At 43.0% G+C, this 15258-nt stretch overlaps 1 protein-coding gene across 1 annotated transcript in view; it reads right to left on the minus strand.

Annotated features, from left to right (window-relative positions):
- The window catches only part of MTAP (methylthioadenosine phosphorylase), a 42141-nt gene extending 39398 nt beyond the window's left edge, over positions 1-2743 (minus strand). Inside the window, exon 1 of the mRNA XM_045780389.2 lies at positions 2582-2743. Coding sequence (XP_045636345.1) covers positions 2582-2614 — 33 coding nt within the window. The 5' untranslated portion in view covers positions 2615-2743. The remainder of the gene's footprint in view (positions 1-2581) is intronic.
- Between the last annotated feature and the right edge of the window lie 12515 nt (positions 2744-15258).

Genomic DNA, 15258 nt, shown 5'->3' on the forward strand with positions numbered 1-15258 from the left:
ATTTTTAATCCCCCATGGCAAAGGCTGGGCAGCAGCCTGGGGGAGCCACAGCCCATTGAAAGAGCCCTTTAGAATGTTCTGTTGGGGTGCCAAAGACCTGTTCAGCCCTCTGCATGGTCATGCATACCACCTGCCCATGGCTGATGCCGGAGGATGCTGTCTCCCTGGGGTCCTCCCAACAACAGCTGTCATTAATACCACAGGAGAGCGTCCAGTGCGCACAGGGGGGCAGGCTGCATGATCTCTCTACTCACACAATAAAACGGGGCCCAAGACCACATGTCAGGTTTCAGAACTGCTTCACAGCATCTGGTTGGTGGAGGGCCAGGCTCCAGGCCCTGTTCTATCACTATCTAGGTCCAGCGGTGTAGTTCTGGACACCTTAGTCCATCTCTCCGGGCCTTGGCTTTACGTCCACAAAAAGGGATTTGTGTGGCTACAGGGTCTTCAGAAATGTCCCAGCTCTTCAGTCTACGATCTGGGGAGGGCGTATGGTTTTCTGAGCCTGGTTTGCTCTGCACGCTAGCACCTGCAGTCTCCCGTACGGGATGTTGCCTCAGCAGTCTGGGGGATTTGGTGTTGCCACCGTGGAGGCTCGGAGCAAAGCTGTCACTTTTCTAAGCTCAAAGAGCAATCAGCAGGCAGGCCTAGCACTATTCGTCCCTCTTAATTTTATATTCAGCAGCTCGCCAGGACCAAAAATACCCGTCATTCAATAATTACATCAGGGCCCTAATCAGCCCCCATTCTGCAGTTAAGTGCACTGCACTAATTTGCCCGGGAAGCTGTGTGGCTGGAGAATGCCAAGCAAGACCGAAGTGAGACTGTTTTCAACATCATCCCTCTCTGTGAGGGAGGCAAACCATAAGGGACTCTTAACTATAGGGAACAAACAGGGTGGCTGGAGGGGCGGCAGGTGGGGGACAGGGTAACTGGGTGAGGGCATTGAAGAGGGCATGTGATATATTGAGCACCGGGTGTTGTATGCAACTGATGAATCACTGACCTCTACCTCTGAAACTAATAACACAGTACATGTTAATTAAATTGAATTTAACTAAAAAGAAAAAATTTTTTTTAAATCATCCCTCTCTGCTTTTAATGTCACTTTAAGGGTATTCCTGCAAGGGAAAGATGCTCACTTCCTGTTTACCCACTGAAACCTGCAGACTAGTAAGACCTATGACAATAACTGCTGGAGAAAAGACATGAAAATTAATTTCAGCTCCCCCCTCTTATAAGCACTAACATTCAATAAGTTTCAACGATGTGCCAGACACATAATTGTAACCATCCCAGCAAACCCTGCAGGAAAGCCCCACTTCGAGACGGACACCTAAGGCACTGGCTCACCTACTCTGCACATAAGCTTCATAAAAGCCTTCTGCCTTGTTCTCTGTTACCGGTAAGGTAGAGGCTTTCTACAAGTATTTGCTAAATCCAAGATTCTTTTCAAAATGTAAAAACGAATTTCATGTCTCTAAGTATGAATGCAACACTCTCCGCCCTACCCCTTCTCCTTGTGAGTCTCATTAAAAGCTACAAGAACCTGATAAACTCATCATTCTGGCTGAATCCGCACCGCAGGGACCTGCCTTCTCCCAGAAGTCAACACAAAGGAGGGAATCAGGGGATACCCGAAGAAGGATCTATCCCTGACCTTCCTATGCCATCGACCATGAATTTCTAAAGTCAAACAAATTAACTGAGTTCTTAGCCAATCGTGAACAACCTAGAAGAGATCTTGAATTTTAGCATCAATTTTTCCACTGCACTGTAATTCTACACACTCTCTCTTCCAAGGCGCCAACCAGGATGTAAGTGTTTCAAAGCCCCAGGGAAGCTCGCTGCACCCTTTAGAACTCGTGCCCTCCTCTGGCCAAAGCTCCCACCGAACAATGATCCCTTGTACGGAGACCTGTGAGGTCCGAGGGCACAAGGAAACTGATCTCTAACTTTCAAGGTTGCAAACAAAACAGTTTAAACTCAGAGGCCTCCAAACAGGGAGCGGCCCTGTGGTTCACTTCGGTGAGGTCAAAAAATCTCAGAATTCCCCAAGCATTGCCCTGCAGGGACAACTTCAGGCCAGAAAAGCCCTGCGTTTGGAGGAATAAGAAAAAAGCCGGAAGCTTGCAAAAAAGCTAGCACCCAGTTCACGTGGGCTCAGCAAGCCGAGTCGGAGCGGAAGCCTGAGTCCGGCAGGCACAAGGAGTTGGGTCTCAGCAGCTGCAGGCGCCCACCCTGCCGGCACGCTCGCTGGCCCCCAGAAAGCAGTGGTGAGGGGGAAGGCTGGGGGGCAGGCGCAGCCTCCACCCACTGCTCTTCTCCAAAGGGGCTTGCCCATTCCCCGCGCGGCGCGGGAACGTATGAGCCCGAGGTGGTGGTGGGGGGCGAGATTGCAAGCGTTCCCTCTCCCCCAACCCCTGCCGCTGGGCAAGCGACCCCGGGGCCGGGCCCCAGACCCTGGCCGCCGTGGCGGGGGCGCACAGGCCGGGCGCGTGGCTCTGGGGCGCGGTCCCCCGGGGCGGGAGCGAGCGCACAGAGCAGGGCGGACTGCAGCCGCCGGGACGGCTCATCTCACCTTCACTGCCGTAGGGGTGGCACCTGAAGCCATGCCTGCGCGGGGTGGCGACTGCGGTGGTGGATTCGCGGGGCCCAGCAGCGGAGCCCGTGGGAGCGGCAGCGCGGGACTAAGCAGTGCGGAGTCCCGGGGGCGGCCCTGGCTCCTCCTCTTCCTCCCCGGGACAGCTGGATTGGCTGCTAGTGTGGGATCGCCCCCGCCACCCCCTTCCTCAATTCGAGGTTCCCGCGTCCCGCCCCTTCTGCAGACCTTTCCGGTTCTCCGTGGTTTCTTTCTCCGCCCCAGGTCTAAGTAACGGGTACACGACTAGGATAATAACGGAGACCGTTGGCTGAGCCCTTGTATTGGCCTACACTCTGCGCTTTATACTTTAACCAGCTCCGTTAACTTTTGCAAGATCCCTACGAGGAAGAGCGCCACCCCGTGCTCTGCCCACTAATAGCTGCATTTTCGGCCTCCTGGGTAAAATCTGGCCGATCCGCGTTCCAGAAGTTCTCGCGGGAGGGAGACTCCTCCTCCCGAGGGAACTGGCTGTTCGCCGACCTTCCCTCCAGCTGCTGACACCCAGCGGCCGCGCCGTGCTCTTCCTACCGCCGCGACGCCACCAGGGATTTGCTCCTGTCCCTTAATTCCTGGGGGACGAAGAAGGGACTGGGTTGGCCCCAGACTCGGGGATGACAAAAAGGAAATAAACAGACTAACGTGCTACTGGATAACCTTTCTGATGTGCAAACTATAGTTTACTCATCTTCAGTTTGCGAGGAGGCTTTTAAGGGGGTGAGACACTGCCAACCCCCAGTTTGGCTTGACGCGGCCAAGGCCATCTTTAACCCCTCCCACCCCTGCCAATGTCCAGTACACCCAGATTCAGAATCCAGACCGTGGGTTCATCGTTCAATACTGATCATTCCTGCCCCCGCCCCCCAACGCAGAGCACCAGATCTCCACTTGGATAATCCCTTCTTCTCAAAGTCCCCATCCCTCCCCTGCTAGGATAATCCAGTTTAACCTCCCTTGATGGATTAAGCTCCCCCAAACTAAATGCTGGGTGGCAGTCCTGTTCTGAGACTCAAAAATACTGCACGTTTTCGGGGATGGGAGGATGGCTGTGGAAGAATATACTGCCTTCTTTCCCTACAGAAGCAAAACACTGAAACAGAACACAAGTACAATTTCGCTTAAAATATCACTGCTGGGGGGGGGGCACCCATACAGCCTGTTCACCTAAATAGTAAAGACTTTCACTCTCCTGTTATTTTTTGCTCTAGGTCTAACTTTTCTTACAATGTGAAGGTTTTTTTTTTTTTTCTTCCTAGTTCTTTTAAGTTATAAAATGAAATGGCTAAGAATAGAAAGGAGAAGATTGGGAGGTTCTTTTGAAAGGGCAGAAGGCTGGGAGTCCCTCAAATATGATTTTTTAGGAGCCTGTCTGCTGATTGTTCTGCTGGGGAACAGGAAGCCCACTGATCAGAAAGTAACTATTGTGGGGACCCTGATACCCTGGGGTTTATGGCTGCTTGGTCATTAGGGGACCTTGACCAACTTATGTGCTTTGATGTGACCAGCAAGTCCGGTTTCTACCCAGTATTGGGTCTCTGCCAAAAGCTATGCCCTGTAAACAGGTTGGATCCTGGAAGCATTAGAAGACCCTCAGAGAAGGAGGTGGAAACTTGAAAGGGGTTAAACTGGACTTCTGGACTTTTCTACTGTAACTTGCAGGTCTGGGCTCAATCATTTGCTCTTGAGCATGTGATGTCTGTGAAGGGAAAATTGTCCCAAATCTGGTCTGTTTTTTTGAGGGATGTAATTCACAAGCCATTTAATAGGAGGAAATTAGCAATTCTAGACAAAATTTAAGCAATTTTCTGACATCTTGTAAGAAACCAGGCACCCACCCACCAGCTGGCTGTCAGGCACTATGTGTGTGTGTGTGTGTGTGTGTGTGTGTGTGTGTGTGTGTGTGTGTGTGAGAGAGAGAGAGAGAGAGAGAGAGACATGTAGTTCAAGACAAATTTATCCACCTCCCAAGGGGATTCCTGCAGTTTTCGTCATTATGCATTATGAGAAAAAAGCATACAAATACTTAGGAGCATAGGACTGGCAAACTATAGGTGATTTGAACTCACAACAGCCATTACAGGTTGGTTTGTTTTTTTTTTTAAGATTTTATTTATTTATTTATTTGAAAGAGAGAGTAAGTGAGAGCATGAGAGTGGGGTGAGGGGCAGAGGGAGAAGCAGACTCCCCACTGAGCCGGGAGCCCAACGTGGGGCTGGATCTCAGGATTCTGGGATCAGGACCTGAGCTGAAGACAGATGCTTAACCAGCTGAGCCACCTAGGTGCCCACAGGGTTCTTTTAATAAAAACCCATTTTAAAAGAATGTGTCAAAATAAGCTTTTAGAGGGGCGCCTGGGTGGGTTGGTTAAGTTTCTGCCTTCGGCTCAGGTCATGATCCCAGGGTCCTGGGATTGAGCCCCACATTGGGTTCCCTGCTCAGCAGGGAGCCTGCTTCTCCCTCTCCCTCTGTTGCTCCCCCTGCTTGTGCTCCCTGTCTCTCTCTCCCTCTCTCTCTCTCTGGCAGATAAATAAATAAAATCGTAAAAAAAAAAAATAAGTTTTCAGAAAGTTAAAAACATAATACTCAAATAAATATACAGTCAGCCAGTGTCAGAGATGTTCTTAGCTCATTAGTAACGGAACCAGCAGGGTGGCAAAGCGAATTCAAAGGACGATATAAGAAGCTGAAACAAAGGGAAAGAGAATGTTAGAATAAGATGGCAAAATTAGATACAAAACTGATTTATGTTTTACAAAAAAAAAGAAACTGTAGCCTTCGGGGTTATCTTGTCTACCAATAGATACCATTTGTAGGTTTGCAAAAAAAAAAAAAAAAAGTAATCAATCATAACAAACAAGACATCTACCACCAGAGTCTGAAGACTTATCAATAAGAAACAATAAAACAAAGTTACAGCCCTTAGGTAAAGGGTCTGCAAACTTTACCTATTAAGAGGCAAAAATCAAGGAGTGTGTGAAGCTTAAAAATGTAGATGATGTGTAATCAAATGAACATGGCTGTATTCTAAAACAGCTTTATGGACACTAAAATTTGAATTTTATATAATGTTTACATATGACAAAAGATTCTTCTTTAGATTTCCCCCCCCAACCACCTAAGATTATAAAAATCATTCTTAGTTTGAATCTATGCAAAAACAGGTAGAGAGCTGGTTTGGCTAAGGGCGAGGACCATTGTTTGCCACTCACCCCGGAAGCAGATGATCCTTGGGCAGACTTGTTGGATAAGGCCTTAACGTGTCTTTGAAAAGACAGACAGTAACCTTTTGGGCTTATTTCCAAGTTTTAGATAACTTTTTTTTAACAAGCCCTAGAATCAACGGAGGACAAACTTGTAATTGGCATGGGGAATTGTCAGTAGGACAACGGGTATCTCAAGGGTCTATGAAAGTAACATCTTGCTCTGCCCTTGTGTTCTTGCCCCATAAATTCCCTCTGTTCACCTGTACCCTTGTTTTTCTAAGACAATTCTAAAGGGGTACCCAGACCATCTTACAACAATCCTGATGATGACACTGTACAGATAGTTCAATAGCTTCTTCCTTTTTCGGGTAATCCCTCATACACCCTCCCCAGCTTCCAGCTCCTAGCCAACAATGGACTGAGATGGTGTTGCCCGTAGGTGTCCATACCACGTCTTGAGCAACGGTTCTTCACTGTCCCACGGTCCCTTCGTAGGGGGAGAGCCTCCAATAATTTGTGTCTTTAAATATGACTATATGACATGTTATTTTTTTTTAAGACTTCAAATCATTCTGGGATCAAATAGCCAAGAGGAAATTTCACACAAATGTGTGAAGTATGTCATCTCAGTCAACTGTATCAGTTTCCCCAGGGAATGGTCCCATCTCTTGCTCCTGCCCAGCGTGTCAATGCTGGATGGGGACTCCAGGAGAGACCCCAGCTGCTTGGTGACCCCCTCTTCAAGTGGGCATGTTAAAACCATCAAATCGTGATGGCTGAAGGAGCTCACATAATTCCCCACCACCTTTTAGAAATTTGGGCCAAAATGACAATACTAAATAGCCTGAGAGTGTCCTTTCAGAGCCCCAGTTTCTTGTGACTCAGATCTTTTTACAGTATTCCCGTATCACAGATACCATGGGTAAGGATGTTTTGGTCACAGCTTTTATCAGTGGATTCCAGGCTGGCATTGGAAGCTAGGGAAAGCCACTCTGGAAGTAGCAGAACATTGTCAACAAAATATCTTCAGAGGACAATAAGAAAATTAAGAGCAGTAGTAATACATTTTAGCAATTTTGTGCCTTCAGATTTTCAGTTAGGCAAGCCCATGATGAAGACACAAAGGCTCCCAGAGATGTCTGAACTGCTAGACTCAGGTTCAGAAACCTTAATGTCTTCGTTGTACATAGTGTGGCCATTGGAAAAAAATTACTACCAAGTAGACACAACAAACCTTAACAAAATTGTGTTCAGAGACATTTTTCTATAGGCAGTATTTAAAATAATTAACTTCTCTTTCACCTGTCATGGGAAATAGTAGCTGGTGTTTTTTAGGATAAGAAGTAAAAAGATACTGTTGGAGTGGATGTGGAGAAAGGGGAGCCCTCTTACACTGTTGGTGGGAATGCAAGTTGGTACAGCCACTTTGGAAAACAGTGTGGAGTTTCCTTAAAAAGTTAAAAATAGAGCCACCCTATGACCCAGCAATTGCACTACTGGGTATTAACCCCAAAGATACAGATGTAGTGAAAAGAAAGGGCACCTGCACCCCGATGTTCATAGCAGCAATGTCCACAGTAGCCAAAACTGTGGAAGGAGCCGAGATGCCCTTCAACAGATGAATGGATAAAGAAGATGTGGTCCATACATACAATAGACTATTACTCAGCCATCAGAAAGGTTGAATACCCACCATTTGCATCAACATGGATGGAACTGGAGGGGATTATGCTAAGTGAAATAACTCAAGCAGAGAAAGACAATTATCCTATGGTTTCATTCATATGTGGAACATAAGGAATAGCATGGAGGACATTAGGAGAAGGAAGGGAAAATTGAAGGGGAGGGACATCAGAGGGGGAGACGAACCATGAGAGACTATGGACTGTGGGAAGCAATCCAAGGGTTTCAGAGGGGAGGGGGTAGCCCAGTGCTGGGTATTGAGGAGGACATGTATTTCATGGAGAACTGGGTGTTACAGTCAAATAATGAATCATGGAACACTACATCAAAAACTAATGATGTACTGTATGGTGACTAACATAACATAATAAAAACAAATAGATAAATACAGAGATAGATAAAAGATATGCAAATATGTACCAAGCCAGCCTTCAGGTAATGTTTCATTTAAAAAAATTAATATTATTTGGTATGTAAAAAAATATTTATCTATAATTCAAGTTCTTTAACACTCCTGATTGTGGGAAATAACTGGATAAATTATTTTATTAGTTTTTAAAAAATACAGGAATGTATCTTCTCTCTGACACCATATAGTGTAGGCCATAATACCCTTTAACATGAACGTTTTAGTACTAGAGACTGGGATTTATTTTGTCACAGGAAGCTTAATTAATTTGACCTTTCTAAATTCCTTGTACTCATCTTATAGGTCAGTAATTATTATTTAGACTAAAAAAAATAAAGAAAAATGCTTCATGCTCCTGTTGTCAGAGTAAAGAAGCATAGTAATATGTTACAAGAGAAGAAAATATTATTTAAATCTAATATTTATAATGCATTTGTTGCAGGGCACTTTGTAGAGGGAATTAGAAGTTAAATTCATTAAAAAATATTTGTAACACATTTTAGATGGCAATCCCTAATAATGACCTTTAATAAAAGCAGAGTGTCCAACAATAAATATAACTTGACATCTGTATTTCTGGTTGAAGGAAGAACCATATGCTTTGAAATGAGATAAGCAAGGTCAATTCCAATGGGTCTATTTTGAACTTGGTGTGCTCCAGACAGCTGGTGGTTCCTGACGATTGAACTCTTGTTGCAATCCAGTCAAGTTCTACTCATCCAGTTTTCTCCATCTCTTCCTTCTATTCCAAGTCCATTTGACTCCAGAAATGGCTAGAAATAGCTTCCATTCCAAGTCATCTTATCTGTTCTTCAGTGTTCACTTCAAATTGTATCTCTCCTTTCATTTCTGGAGACCCTACGGAGGATGACTCAAGTTGCATATAATTGGGATTTATGGAAGAAGAATCATGTTTAGTTTTCCACTCTCCCTAGAATAATGCTCATCGAGAACATATTCTGGTTAACAGAATGACCGTCTATCCTGGAATCCCAGAATCCTGGGAACCTCACATCCTGTGAGGCCTATTATTATTTCTATAAGAGGATAAGCAAACTACAAGATGAAGCTCTCAACCCGACACACCTCTCTTGGTGAGGGAGAGGACGTTTGATGTTGTTCTAAAGAGACATGGGCCTTTCTGTGCTCTGTATAGAAAAGGAGCAGGAAGTTGTAAGTGCTCAATATATTTTTGGGGCGCCTGGGTGGCGCAGTCATTAAGCGTCTGCCTTCGGCTCAGGGCGTGATCCCGGCGTGATGGGATCGAGCCCCACATCAGGCTCCTCCGCTATGAGCCTGCTTCTTCCTCTCCCACTCCCCCTGCCTGTGTTCCCTCTCTCGCTGGCTGTCTCTATCTCTTCAAATAAATAAAAATAAAATCTTTAAAAATATATATATATTTTAATATTACAGTTGCAACATAATCTGTTCTGTTCAGTATTTCACAATCAGAGCTATGACAGGTATTATGCAGTGAATGTTTGCGTCCTTCCGAAATTTGTATGCTAAAATCCTGACCTCCAGTGCCGATGGTATTAGGAGGTGAGTTCTTTGGGAGGTGATTAGGTCATGAGGGTGGAGCCCTTATGAATGGGATTAGTGTTTTTATTTTATTTTTTTTAATTTTTAAAAATTTTTAAAAGATTTATTTATTCTAGAGAGAGAGAGGGAGGGAGGGAGTGGGGGGAGGGGCAGAAGGAGAGAATCTTCAAGCAGACTCCCTGCTGGTTGCGGAGCCCTAGGACTTGGGGCTCCATCTCACAACCCATGACGTCATGACCTGAGTTGGAAGCTTAATGGACTGAGCCACGAAGGCTCCCCAAGGGGTTAGTGCTTTTGTAGAAGAGACCCCAGAGAGCTCCCCAGCCCCTTCTGCCACGTGAGGACACAATGAGAGGACGGCCATCTATAAACCAGGAAGCAAGACTTCACCAGGCACTGAGTTTTTCCGTACCTCTGTCGTGGACTTCCCAGCCTCCAGACTGTGAGAGGTGTTTGCTTAAGCCACCCAGTCTGTGGTATTTTTGTTATAGTGGCCCAAACTAAGGCAATGAGAGACTCACAGGTTGGGTCCTTGAGTGGTTTCTGCTCTTCATTCTGCTTTTAGAACTTAAAGCACACCTGTGGGTGGCAAAGAAAAATTAAATTATAGGAAATAACTCTAATGGCATTTCTTCCTTTCACTGCTAAATCCATGTATTGTCTGGAAAGGAAGTCTTTTTTTTAAAACAAAGTCTTAAAAATAAATTGGGAGTGGGATCATTTCTGTCTTCTGAATATCTTCAAAAGCAACAATAAAATAGTATTTATTGAAAACAATCTGTTCTTCATTTAATCCTCACACACTGTTCTAATCTCCATTTCACAGATGAGGAGATTAAGAGACATTGCTTTACCCTGGCCCCCCCCCTTTTTTTTTCCTGATCTGCCTCTATCAAAAGTTTCCTTGATTGTTTGGGGCCTTCAGGTCTTCCCCACCCCATCAAAAAGTCAATCAAGTCTATTACTCTTGTTAAGTTGTAAATGTCCAATGGCAGTTTAAAATGTTACCCCTCCTGGGGGCCTGCGGATTGTATGAAATTAAAGCAAACTAAGATAATAAAACTCTGGATGGAATGTGATGCTGAGAAAGCACAAGGATGGGAGTTATCACGATTGTCATGTGAAGTCTTCTCAAATTTATATTAACTGGGGTCACTGGGATTCAGTCCTAAATCTGTCATAACAGCAAAGTCTGAACTCTTGATTACTACATTATGCTTTGCACTGTGTGCTGGTTTTTAGCTAAATTCTGAAGGTAGAAAGATGTGTGACTTATACACTCTCAGCCCTTAAGGAACTCCAGTCTGGCGAGAGGCATTAGAGCTCATAAGACGGTGAGATTATGGGCGAAGTTTGAGACTGCATACTGGGTCCTGTGAAAGCACAGAGCAGGGCTCATTACCTCCTCTTCCTGGAGAAAGTGATATTTGAGCTGAGTCTTAAGGGATGAGCCAAGAAATTATGCAAGTGAGGGGTGTGTGTGTGAGGGTGGGTATGAGGGGAACTGAAGTGGCTAGAGAGAGTGGTTCAGATAATTAACTACCATATGGTCCATTAAGATTTGGAATGAAAATGATTGATTAGATTTGATTGATTATTAGGAAGTTGTCAGTGGCCTTTGAGTTAGCATGAACAAAAATTTGTGGTTTCAGATCAAAGCCAAAAAAAAAAAAAAAAGAAGGAAAAGCCAAAGCCGATGAGATGACATGAAAAGAACTTAATAGAGTTGTGGCTGGTTGGAAACATTATAAGGAATCTATGTTGGGGGTGGTAGGAAACTCGGCCTACCTAAATCAGGCAATGAAGGAGAGAAAGAAAGAATTAAGAACCTGAGAGGTATAAATTGCAAAATCAGTATGAAGCATGTAAACTTGAAGGCCCTAATTCATGCAGCAATTGTAAAAAGACCTCACAGGTCTACCTGTTGCACTGATAGAACCATTTAGAAAGCAGATAACCCTCAGGTCCTATGACCTGGTCCACACTCTCTGATCTATATAACCATATGTGGTCATGAACACATGATCCAGCAAGTTCTGCTCACCCAAACTCTAAATTACTCCTTATACTTGGATAAATATGGGGTGACCTGGTTTGAGTGGGACAATCCTAGCTTATCTCCGATATAAATCAATTAACACATTTTAATTCTTGTTATTATTACCACTTTCCCGCTCAAAAGTGTCCCAGTTTAGAAAATAAATTTTATGATATCCCTAAGTAAGTACTTTGCAACCTAAATATGGAAATGAAATAAAGTAAACATAGTATTAATACCTTCATGTTAGAGTTAGGGTGAATCTCTGTTTCTTATTTAAACTTTGTAAAGTGTATCAAATGCATAGAATTTCACAGATTATCCTTATAATTCTAATTTAATGTACAATTGATTTTAAGCTAAAAGACAAAGATAATTTCACTATAAATTTTTGCACAATATCAGATTGTATAGGATATTTTGTGTCGCCATTTAATCAATATTTCCTTTAATTGGATGTTCATGTTATTTCTACATCATACAAATATTTGTTTAAATATAATTTTTTTCCTAAGGTTAAATTTCTAGAAGTGGGGATAGGGAATCAAAAAGAGGGGGCATTTTGCAAGCACTTCATAGAGTCAAATTATCTTATAGAAAGCTACCGCCACCTTGCACTACTGGGAAGAAAATGAAATTGTTTCCTACACACTCAGCAATAATAAGCATTATATTTACAAATATAAAATCCATTTTGAGGTTAATTTGTATTTATTTAACTCCTCGGAAGTTTGAGCCATTCATATTTCATATTTCAGCGTTTTGACTTGATCCATATTCTGAACTTAAAACACATGAAACAGATAGATACATGTATAAATACTTTCCTTCTAAACCCCAATTTTACATTCTAATTCTACAGAAATAGTCAGCTGTACTTTCTAACTTGAACTAGTAAGACAACTCATTATCAGAAAGGACATTTATTGAAATAATATCTACCATGTCGATTATATTAGTTACACGTAGTTACATTTAACAATGAATCTCCTAAAAAAAATCTATAAGGTAGAAATTATTGTTCCCATTTTATAAAGAAAAAAAATTCAGGATTAAGGAATGTCAGGTTGTTTTCCATTTTCCACAAGGATGAGACATTGGGACATGATAAGATGTACGTACGTTTATATATGATGATATACATGTGCATACATGTATATGTACGATGTAGATACAGATATGCATATGATGCATATACCTATATATGTGCATATATATATTATATATATATATATATATGATGCTGTGACGAGGATTTTCAACTTTGAACAAATACCTTAGTGTGTCTTCTTAAAATGGTGAAATTTGACTTTGTGCCTACTTGAAAAACTTGAATGGTCTCTGATGTTTCTTAATTTTTCTATAAAGTGACATAGTTCAGACTAGTGAATTTACAATGCAGGGAAAGGGCAGCTGGGTTAGTAGGACTTGGGGAGGATGGGGAGGAAAGTGATCAGAGGAAAGGAGTGCCAAGTGAATCCCTGTGTCTTGGTGTCATTGGCTCCAAGGAGAAGAGGTTTTTGTAGGTTCCAGATGCTCAGATCTAAGCAATAAGCTAGTGACTGAATCACGTGATCACTTTACTTTAAATGTGGTAATTTACAATTCAAATAGCAAGACTCCACATTTTTTAGGAAATGTTGACAGAGTGCTTTACATAAATATTTGGTTTTCTCTCATGATCCTTGATTGCCTTTTGCATTGACACTAGCCAGGGGCTGGTTGAGAGCCTTCACTTTTCAGTGGTGACCATACTATTTTTTTTTTTAAAGATTTTACTTATTTATTTGAGAGAGAGGCAGAGAGAGCACAAGCAGGTGGAGGGGAAGAGGGAGAGAGAAAATCTCAAGCAGACCCGCACTCTGAGTGCAGAGCCTGACACAGGGCTCAGTGCTAGGACCCTGAGATCATGACCTGAGCCAAAGTCAGACGCTTAACTGACTGAGCCACCCAGGAGCCCCATGACTATACTATTTTTGACATTTATCAGATAATCAAAGTTCCTAAAAAATAATCTCAAGTAGGATTAGCCATGATCAACTTTCTTCTTTGGCCAAAATGCCATATGAGCCTTTGTGATTGCTGGTCATAAAGGAGAGAGAGCTCAATGGTCCTTGCAACTATTCATGGTACAAAAGTAATAATTTCCCTGGTGGGACGGATAAACAAAGTGGGGAAATACCTGGATGTAAAAGCAGCTGGCTATTGAAATCTTTGCATTCCCTTTCTGGCTTGATGAGTAAGCTGTGGGGGGAAAAAACCCAAAACAAAAAAATTGATTTGCTATATTCCCGAGTAATATAGGTAATTCTATAAGTATATAAATAATTCCATTAAAAATACTTGAATTCTTGGAAATGCTTTGCTTATAGATGTTATAAATGTGTCCTGTCAGTAATGTGAAGTGCTTCAACATGAAATAAAATATGTAAAATTTTTGAAAAATGTTTAAAATATTTAATTGAATATAATTGTAAAAGAGAATTGGGGAAAATTATTCTGTTCATTATGGAAATGTTTTTTTTTTTAAAGATTTTATTTATTTATGTGACAGAGACAGCCAGCGAGAGAGGGAACACAGCAGGGGAGTGGGAGAGGAAGAAGCAGGCTCCCAGCGGAGGAGGCCGATGTGGGACTCGATCCCGGAACTCTGGGATCACGCCCTGAGCCAAAGGCAGACGCTCAACGCTGCACTACCCAGGCGCCCCATCATTATGGAAATGTTAACCAATAACAGTGAGTACAATCATCAGTGAAAAAGCCAAGATGATATTTCTCATTGTACCCAACATAGAAATAGAATAACAATTTGTAAAAAGAACATAAATGTTTAAGAAATACTTAAGACTTGTTTTTGATTTTGTGGCCCTAATAAATTGAGTATTAATTTTAAAACCAAATAAACACTTCTTTATACATACAGAGCTGTCTCACCTCCATCTGACTCCAGAATATTAAACACAAAAACAAAACCCTCCCATTGATTATTCCACCAAGAGTGGAAACTGACCAGATGAAAGAGCACAAGGAATGGTCTGGAAGTAAGGAAAAGAGACAACAGATACCTCCTTCATGAAGTTTGTATGAAAAAGGAGAGACATTGAAACATAAGAGGATAGGAAGTCATGTTGGTTTTCTTCCCCTTTCCTTTCATGATGAGAGAGTTTTGCATATGTTTGTAAGCAGAGGGGAGGAAGGTCATACAGAAGGAAAAATGGAAGATACGAATGAGAGGGATGCTTAAAGAGGCAGGATCCCAGAGCATCCCAGAGGGATGGGATCAGAAGTACTGATGGGGAGCATGGTCCTGTATCAGAAGAAGGAGATGTGGATCTGGAAAAAGGAGGTAAGACTGGGGGCTCTTGGTAAATTTAAGAGAAGGTGTTGTGAACCTACAGGAGATCCCTCCTGATGGCCTAATATTCTCAACAAAGTAAGAGCTGGGGTTGCAAAATGGCTTTGAAGATAGATGACGCACTTTTGGCCTGGTTGTGGGACCTTGCCAGATTAGGGACCATAACTTTGAAATGGTACCAATCTACAGGGGTGTATAATTTCCCCTGGTAGGCCCCCATTGTCTGACTTGATGGAGTCTCAAGGAATGGGGGGTGTTGGGGGTGAGTTTATATGATCAACATGGGAATCCAGCCTTACAGGGAGCAGAGGCCAAGAAGGAGCTGGGTGATGGTGAAGGAACTGGAGCGCTCAAAGAAGTCTCAGCTCAGTGGTGGTAGAATGAAGG

The sequence above is a fragment of the Ursus americanus genome, chromosome 18 (assembly GCF_024610735.1).
Source record: "Ursus americanus isolate L20-20 chromosome 18, mUrsAme1.1.p, whole genome shotgun sequence".
Lineage (NCBI taxonomy): Eukaryota > Metazoa > Chordata > Mammalia > Carnivora > Ursidae > Ursus > Ursus americanus.